The following is a 9,600-nucleotide window of genomic DNA, read 5'->3' on the forward strand; positions in this document are numbered from 1 at the left end:
TGTGGAGTGCAATAGAGATTGCATCATCTGTGGATCTGTTGGGGCGGTATGCAAATTGGAGTAGGTCTAGGGTTTCTGGGATAATGCTGTTGATGTGAGCCATGACCAGCCTTTCAAAGCACTTCATGGCTACAGACATCAGTGCTACGGGTCGGTAGTCATTTAGGCAGGTTATCTTAGAGTCCTTGGGCACGGGGACTATGGTGGTCTGCTTGAAACATGTTGGTATTACAGACTCAGTCAGGGACATGTTGAAAATGTCAGTGAAGACACTTGCCAGTTGGTCAGCACATGCTCGGAGTACACGTCCTGGTAATCCGTCTGGCCCTGCGGCCTTGTGAATGTTGACCTGCTTAAAAGTCTTACTCACATGGGCTACGGAGAGCGTGATCACATAGTCATCCGGAACAGCTGGTGCTCTCATGCATGCTTCAGTGTTGCTTGCCTCGAAGCGAGCATAGAAGTGGTTTAGCTCGTCTGGTAGGCTTGTGTCACTGGGCAGCTCGCGGCTGTGCTTCCCTTTGTAGTCTGTAATAGTTTTCAAGCCCTGCCACATCCGACGAGCGTCAGAGCCAGTGTAGTACGATTCAATCTTAGTCCTGTATTGACTCTTTGCCTGTTTGATGGTTCGTCGGAGGTCATAGCGGGATTTCTTATAAGCGTCCGGGTTAGAGTCCCGTTCCTTGAAAGCGGCAGCTCTACCCTTTAGCTCAGTGCGGATGTTTCCTGTAATCCATGGCTTCTGGTTGGGGTATGTACGTACGGTCACTGTGGGGACGACATCATCGATGCACTTATTGATGAAGCCAGTGACTGATGTGGTGTACTCCTCAATGCTGTCTGAAGAATCCCGGAACATGTTCCAGTCTGTGCTAGCAAAACAGTCCTGTAGCTTAGCATCTGCGTCATCTGACCACTTTTTTATTAACCGAGTCACTGGTGCTTCCTGCTTTAGTTTTTGCTTATAAGCAGGAATCAGGAGGATAGAGTTATGGTCAGATTTGCCAAATGGAGGGCGAGGGAGAGCTTTGTATGCGTCTCTGTGTGTGGAGTAAAGGTGGTCTAGAGTTTTTTTTCCTCTGGTTGCACATTTAACATGCTGGTAGAAATGAGGTAGAACGGATTTAAGTTTCCCTGCATTAAAGTCCCCGGCCACTAGGAGCGCTGCATCTGGATGAGCGTTTTCCTGTTGATTTATGGCCTTGTACAACTCATTCAGTGCAATCTTAATGCCAGCATTGGTTTGTGGTGGTAAATAGACAGCTATGAAAAATATAGATGAAAACTCTCTTGGTAAATAGTGTGGTCTACAGCTTATCATAAGATACTCTACCTCAGGCGAGCAAAACCTCGAGACTTCCTTAGTATTTGATTTTGTGCACCAGCTGTTGTTTACAAATATACACAGACCGCCACCCCTTGTCTTACCGGAGTCAGCCGTTCTATCCTGCCGATGTAGCGTATAGCCCGCTAGCTGTATGATATCCATGTCGTCGTTCAGCCACGACTCAGTTTTTAATGTCCCGTTGGTAGGATAACGGTAATCTTAGGTCATCCAATTTATTTTCAAATGATTGAACGTTGGCTAATAGGATTGATGGAAGAGGCAGTTTACTCGCTCGCCGTCGGATCCTTACAAGGCACCCCGATCTACGTCCACGATATCTCCGTCTCTTCCTCACGCGAATGACGGGGATTTGGGCCTTGTCGGGTGTCTGTATGATATCCTTCGCGGCCGCCTCGTTGAAGAAAAAATCTTCGTCCAATACGAGGTGAGTAATCGCTGTCCTGATATCCAGAAGCTCTTTTTGGTTATAAGAGACGATGGCAGAAACATTATGTACAAAATAAATTACAAATAACGCGGAAAAACACACATAATAGTACAATTGGTTAGAGGGCTGTAAAACGGCAGCCATCTTCTCCGGCGCTGTTTACTACAAGTGAGGTGGTGATAAGCCAGCAGGGAGCGGGAACTATCTCTGTCAGAGTATTTAAAGAAGAACTTATAACAATGGACCAGTTCTCTGACTACCCTGCGTGGTTTTTCAGTGGACCAATATATACGAACATCATATTTACCATTGAAGTGTTTTGCATTAATTAAAATACTAGTCTATTTTAGAAGACGTGTATTGACCTCTTTTTGTTCCAATACCAGATTTGAATTGACGCAACTTATCACCACCTCATTTTTTTTCACCCTTGTCGGGCATTCAAAAAACGTGACTTCGTGGTTCCCACCACAATTGCAACATTTCACTTTTTCATCACATTAAATGATATTTTCCACAACTTGGACATCTCGGTTTCTCCCTTCTGCAAACCCTTGATATGACCAAAAGCTTTACAGCGATCACACTGCATTGGTCTTAGGATAAATGCTCTGACTTTGTAGTTTATATACCCCAACTGCACTTGAGTAGGGAGAGACTCCATATCAAAAAACAAAAGAACAGATAAACTCTTCACTTTTTCATCATTCACCACTCGATTCATCCGAGGTGCATCAATCACTCCAGGAATATTTTTCATCTCTTTAACATGGACTTCCCACGAGACGCCAGATATTACCCCCTTGAGGGGTGCCATGTTCCGAAGAGACACAAACGACACGTCAAACTTTTGAAATCCGGAGAGCCGCAACACACGTTCCTTCTGATCTGCAGAAGTACAAAAAATCTAAACAAACCCGCCTCTCGTGATCAACACATCCTTCACTTTACCATCACCATCTCCACCAGTTCGGATAGCTCAAATGGATTCTTCAAGATTGGTATTTCGATAAGCTGCTCCTCATTAACAAACCTCATTCCTACAAGATATAAAGGGACATTCTCCGCGCTGTACCCTACTTTGCTCCTTTTTCCATTCTTTTGAACAATACTCCAATCTTCCTTGATTCTACCGCCTTTAGATTCACAATCCACTTCATCGTCTGCCTCCGCCATCTTTTCGAATCTGTCCTCGTACCCTCAACTGTCACCGCCAATCACATCTTCTGTGTCTTGACACCATCAGTCTCATAACACCGGAACAGACCAATGGCAGGTATCAATGAACTTGACCAATGGCATGCATTAATGGGCGTGTCCTGATATCAAGGAACGCCCATATTAAGAAACGCCCCGAATTGCGGTCTGCAATTACTTCATATTGCACTTCTCCGCTGATTCGAGAAAATGTGAATGTGCGTGTGCTGTGCGTGATTACGTCCAATAAACGTAGTCATCATACTTTAACAGGCTAAATACGTAGATAGCTAGACTTACTACGCTGCTTTTTGTGAAGGAGGAAAACAGACGGGTGAGTTTATCATAAAATGTCTCGCTATGCAGCTAATTTAGATAAATATGTATGATTTATAATCAATGTAATATTTAACAATATAAGAGGCACACAATGATCGATAAATCTAACATGCGAAATGACAGTCCGGGCTAAGAGAGAAGTGACTAGCTCTGGCTTTCTTTCTCGACTGAGAAGGCAACTAAGCTAACGTTAGCTAGCTAACTACGTTGTCAGTCCAAGATACAACAGGTCTCATTGTTTTGATTCCTCATGCTGAGGGTGGGTAGTTAGCAGACTAGCTAACGTTAGTTTGTCGCCGTTTCAATGCGAATAACACCGAACATATCAGAAATGTATTGTGGCCGTAGCTAGCTACGTTATGTAGAGAATGCTGTCGAGTTTGCTAGCTCGGAGATTAGCTAACATTAGCTAGCTACCTTGCTAACGATGGCTTACCCTCGAAGAACAAAACGGGGGTAAGCCATCGTTAGCAAGGTAACTGTTAGTTAGTCATCGTTTTTGGTAGGGCTTTATCGTGATTTTTTTCCATGGCAAAATATTTAACACGAAGCAGACAACTCTTTGGTCCTTTAAAAACCTACTGTATGTAAAATAGTTAGCAATAGCTTGGAAAATAAATACATGTGACACTGGATAATAAGTAAATGTGACACTGGATGACAACATAATGATTTTTTGTTTTCAACATTAGAGTTGTTTTTCAAAAGAAGTTACATCTGCGTCATGTTTTGTTTCCTTGCCACGACACTAACGAGTATCGCGATACTGGTATCCTCCTGGTCAGTTAGCTAGCTCAGGGTTTCCCCTGGGTGCAAATTTAGGTTTTTGCCCTAGCACTAAACAGCTGATTTTCAAAGAATCAACGCTTGATGATGAGTTGGTTATTTGAATCAGCTGTGTAGTGTTGGGCAAAAAAAATATTATACAAGTGGGGCCCAGGACCGAGTTTGGGAAACCCTGAGCTAGCGAACAGTGTTAACTAGTTGTTTGACAGATGCCTCAAACTATGACAAAAATCCATTAGAGCCGTGGATGGTCAATTAGCTAATATTAGAATAAAGGAGGCTAGCGTTACTCCTTAGTCTAAGGACCTTACATGTTCTGTTTTAAAGGGCGAATTGGCTCTGGAAGCCAAAACAGCGAAATACTCCATCTAAACGTGAATCGTTTCTCAATTGTGGTACGGTTTTATAAACATAAACCCCTCAACTTTCATATCACATAAAAATACTGGTTTTAACACAGTTGCAGCCAATAGTATTTTTCAGTAACAACACGTTCGTGGCGTCAGTCTTCCGTTTGCACACAGGTGTTCAGAGAAGCAGATAGCTAATGAGCACAGGTAGTAGTACACTGTCTTCCATCTGTTTTCCATAAAGTGCTGTAACATGGAAATATGGCCATGTGGGAACCCTAGCCCTATAAAGGTGTGTACCAATTTAACCTTCTTTTTTTTTTTTATTATTTCTTGCCGATATAAAATATAAGGTCCTTACGCTTCCAACACCGTTCCACAAGCGGTGCATGTTAATGTTCGGACCGAGCGTCACGGCTCTTAACCGAACTCCCCCTACAAAAGACGCCTTCGTCTAATGACTCGTATGTGTAATGTAATGGAACAGAGGTATGATCAAGGGCTAATGCTCAATGAGCTTGCTAGTAACATTTATCTTCAAATATTTATTTTTAGTTAGCTAAACTTACCCAGTGTAATTGTTAACTAGCTAGCGTATCGGGAACCTGTTCCGGTCGTATTTTCGTGATGTTGTTGAAAATAGTAAAATATAAACACTTTGTTTTTCAATTATCCGAAAACAATTTACTATCGATATTGTCATTCCCGTATTGTTTACTGTGTTTCAAAGAATCGTAAGTTCATCTATGTCATTGCTATAACCTTTGTTTCCTTTTGGCAGTGAGACATTTGAACAACCACCAATAAGCGTAATGCTACAGCAGCAACATTAGCAGATATTACAGTAAGTAGCTACTATAGTATCTCTGCCTTTCCTGTGTGTAGCTAAATAAACTGCTTTAACTTGTTCAGTGTATTGGTTGATTTCATTTTTGACAACTATGATGCTAGTAGTTCACATTGACATCCTTTTCTGTGTCCATAATGGTCTCTCTTCTTTGCCCCCCACCCAAAGTACTTCCTAAGGATGGCTAGCTGCGGTGAGGTTGACCACTCTGTGAGCTCGCTCCCATCCAGTAAGAAGGGGAGTGGTGACTCTGCCTGCTCTGGTTCCAGTGGCTCATCACCTGCCCTACCTGTCCCAGAGTGTGCTATCTGCCTGCAGAGCTGTGTCCACCCTGTCCAGCTACCCTGCCGCCACGTCTTCTGCTTCCTGTGTGTGAAAGGGGCGTCCTGGCAGAGCAAGCGCTGTGCTCTCTGTAGACAGGAGGTTCCCGAGGACTTCCTGGAGCACCCCACTCTGCTGTCCCCTGAGGAGCTGAAGGCCGGAGGGCGGGGTGCCACAGGGGACAACGCCTGGTACTATGAGGGGAGGAACGGCTGGTGGCAGTATGACGAGAGGACCAGCCGTGAGCTGGAGGACGCGTTCTCCAAGGGCAAGAAGACAGCTGAGATGCTGATTGCCGGGTTCCTGTACGTGGCCGACCTGGAGAACATGGTGCAGTACCGGCGCAATGAGCACGGCCGCCGCCGCAAGATAAAACGGGACGTTGTGGACATCCCCAAGAAAGGGGTGGCAGGCCTCCGTCTAGACACAGAGGGCGGGGCGCAGGGGTCCGCTGCGGCAGGGAGAGGGATCTCTGCAGACGGTGCTGATACTTTAGCAGCCGCAGTGCAGCAGGCTGCAGCAGCTCCAGCTGCTTCCACAGTCCTGTCTGCTCCTGCCAGGCCTCCCACCTCTCTGGGGGGCCAGCCCGGCAGCCCCACCAATCCCTCCCTGGAGGACGCCCTGGCCCAGCTCCACATCAGCCCCACAGATGCCCCGGAGAGGGCTGAGGTTGGGGAGGGAGAGGAGGGGGAAGAGGAGGCCACCGCCACACCCTCCATGTCCTCTGGTCCGAACACCTCTGTGGATGGGTCTGGGGACTGGAGCGACGATGACGGGGAGGCAGTCGAGCCCCGGGAGCAGAGACTGCGTTTGGGGGAGAGCCCGGAGGACAGGTCCCCCCCTGGGGCTGAGGCCTCCAGCAGCAGTGTGAGGTCGAGAAGGCCTGACGGCCAGTGTACTGAAGTGTGAGCTCAACTCATCATGAACTTCTGCACTGGAGCTAACATTCTCGGCTAACATATGACTCTGAAACAGATCCAAACCAACCCCCGCATACAACTGTCTCAAGGCAAGGAGACGCTCCCATTATATTAGACTTTCAAGATTAAAATGACCCCCCTGAAAATTAGTTCTGGTCCAAATTTACTGGTGGGCCTTGGGAGCAAAGTCTTTCCCCATACAACTTGTTAATTGAGCGTTGAATTGTTGTTTCGTGTAAGTTGTTGGGACGTTGTTTGAACGTCCCCATGCCTCCAGACAGTGTGTGATGCAGCCGTGATGAAAGATGGAGACTTGTTATTATCAGAGACACAAAAATGCATTTAACTGAATCGGGTAGCAGCCTCTTATCAGCTAATCAACAGTTATTTTGATCAGATCAGTGGTTCAGTGTGTTCCTCTCTCTGCAGCAGCTCGGTGTGTTGAGCTCTAGGCAGCTCCAAAGTGATTAACACCATGCTCCATGACCTCACTGATCATAGCCCTAAGTCAGTCGACTGCATTTTCATTTGTTTCAAAAGCGAAGCATGGTCTTAGTGTTCAGTTGCTGATTATTCATCTGAAATGCTAGTCTGTTTCATAACGTGTGCATGTGTTTTTAAGAGAAGGGTTGGGTTCTTAAACACTACTGGTGAAGAGGAGGACTGATGTTTTAGATTTTAGTTTGATTAACTATTTGTTTTTTCTTTGTTTTCCTCTGGTTGTAAATTCTATTGTGTGATTACTAAGACGGTAAGTGAAGAGCAACGGTTTCTATGTGGCTTGCTGGCTGTCTCCTGCAAAACATTTGAAGTTTTAAATTGTATTGTTTTTATATTTCTTACCCGCTGACTGTCATTGTCATTTGTCCAGCTCAATTTCACTCTCATTAAAATAACTGTTTACTTTCTGTAATCATTTTCTTTGTAATCTTTTGTTACATGGTTTGTAATTTAAATAAAATCTGTCTATTCATCAAAACGATGAGATTGGAAGTTTTGTTTTTGTTAGATGAAAGCAAAAGGTGAGCTGATCACATACCAATACTAGTGACATCATGCAAGATACTGCCAGAAATAAGCTCTCTTGTATCAAATCTGGTCACAATGTGTATTTCTCATGTGACAACTAATCTACACTATATAGACAAGTATGTGGACACCCCTTCAAATTAGTGGATTTGGCTATTTCAGCCACACCCGTTGCTGACAGGTGTATAAAATCGAGCAGACAGCCATGCAATCTCCATAGACAAATTGGCAGTAGAATGGCCTTACTGAAGAGCACAGTGACTTTCAACGTGGCACTGTCATAGGATGCCACCTTTCCAACAAGTCAGTTTGTCAAATTTCTGCCCTGCTAGAGCTGCCCCGGTCAACTGTAAGTGCTGTTATTGTGAAGTGGAAATATCTAGGAGCAACAACGGCCCAACCGTGAAATGGTAGGCCACACAAGCTCACAGAACAGGGCCGCTGAAGTGCGTAGCGTGTAAAAATCGTCTGTCCTCGGTTGCAACACTCACTACCGAGTTCCAAACTGCCTCTGGAAGCAACATCAGCACGAGCTGTTCGTTGGGAGCTTCATGAAATGGGTTTCCGTGGCCGTGCAGCCACACACAATCCTAAGAGCACCATGCGCAATGCCAAGCGTCGGCTGGAGTGGTGTAAAGCTTGCCACCATGGGCTCTGGAGCAGTGGAAATGCGTTCTCTGGTGTGATGAATCACGCTTCACCATCTGGCAGTTCAACGGACTAATCTGGGTTTGGTGGATGCCAGGAGAACGCTACCTGCCCAAATGCATAGTGCCAACTGTAAAGTTTGGTGGAGGAGGAATAATGGTCTGGGGCTGTTTTTCATGGTTTCTTAGTTCCAGTGAAGGGAAATCTTAATGCTACAGCATACAATGACATTCTAGAAGATTCTGTGCTTCCAACTTTGTGGCAACAGTTTGGGGAAGGCCCTTTCCTGTTTCAGCATGACAATGCCCCCGTGTACAAAGCGAAGTCCATACAGAAATGGATTGTCGAGATCAGTGTGGAAGAACTTGACTGGCCTGCACAGAGCCCTGACCTCAACCCCATCGAACACCTTAAGGATGAATTGGAACGCTGACTGCGAGCCAGGCCTAATCACCCAACGTCAGTGCCCGACCTCACTATTGCTCTTGTGGCTGAATGGAAGCAAGTCCCCGCAGCAATGTTCCAACATCTAGTGGAAAGCCTTCCCAGAAGAGTGGAGGCTGTTATATCAGCAACGGGGGGACCAACTCCATATTAATGCCCATGATTTTGGAATGAGATGTTTTCGACGAGCAAGTGTCCACATACTTTTAGTCATGTAGTGTACCTCACCACTCGCTAATACCATGCACCCACTGCTCCTGCCCTGCATAGGTCCACTTGATGCAGTGTATCGTACCTACTTCAACAGACAGGTTCTTAGTGAGCACCAACCCTCTCTGAATTCATCTCATACACTGGTTTGATATTCTGATCACAGTGTATCTGTATGCAACACCAAAGCCTGGTGTTTGGCCAGGAAACACATGACCTTTGTAAAGGGACGGGAGGGGAAGACAAAAGGCCCTGCGGGGTTGCGTCCAAAATGCCACCATATTCCCGATTTAGTGCACTACCTTTGACCAGGGCCCACTATGTAGAGAATAGGGTGCCATTTGGGACGTACCCACGGCGGTCTGTTCTCCAGGGACCAGAGACCTGCCAGCCAGGTTCACGTCATAGTGAAGCTGGATCTATCAGGGAGGGAGAAGGAGCGGCTGACTAACCGAGATCTATGCCGCAGGATGAACACAGAAGGTTTCATTGTTAGATTATTCAGAATTCACATGCATTGGAATGTCATGAATCTCCTGCCTTGGTTGAAAAAGAACACACCAGTGGCATTGTACATTTATTGCAACAGCAGGACAGATGGAGAATTCTTCCTCAGGCCTGCAAATAGTTATCAGACAGAGAAAGTAGTGGGGCATCTACTGTAGTTGGTAGAGAGTGGTGTGGTATTGAAGCCTCTTGATTAATGTATATATAGGTCTGTATGACCTAACCTA

The 9,600-nt window shown here is 45.6% G+C and overlaps 1 protein-coding gene across 1 annotated transcript; it reads left to right on the forward strand.

Annotated features, from left to right (window-relative positions):
* Positions 1-3,220: 3,220 nt before the first annotated feature.
* On the forward strand, positions 3,221-7,517 carry LOC311119609 (E3 ubiquitin-protein ligase rnf146). Its single transcript, XM_084157763.1, has 3 exons — positions 3,221-3,306; positions 5,229-5,291; positions 5,463-7,517. Exon 3 carries the CDS (start codon positions 5,475-5,477, stop codon positions 6,522-6,524), a length of 1,050 nt encoding a protein of 349 aa, XP_084013889.1. The 5' UTR covers positions 3,221-3,306; positions 5,229-5,291; positions 5,463-5,474; the 3' UTR covers positions 6,525-7,517.
* Positions 7,518-9,600: the final 2,083 nt, after the last annotated feature.

Source organism: Coregonus lavaretus (assembly GCF_964263955.1).
Source record: "Coregonus lavaretus genome assembly, chromosome: 3".
Taxonomy (NCBI): Eukaryota; Metazoa; Chordata; class Actinopteri; order Salmoniformes; family Salmonidae; genus Coregonus; species Coregonus lavaretus.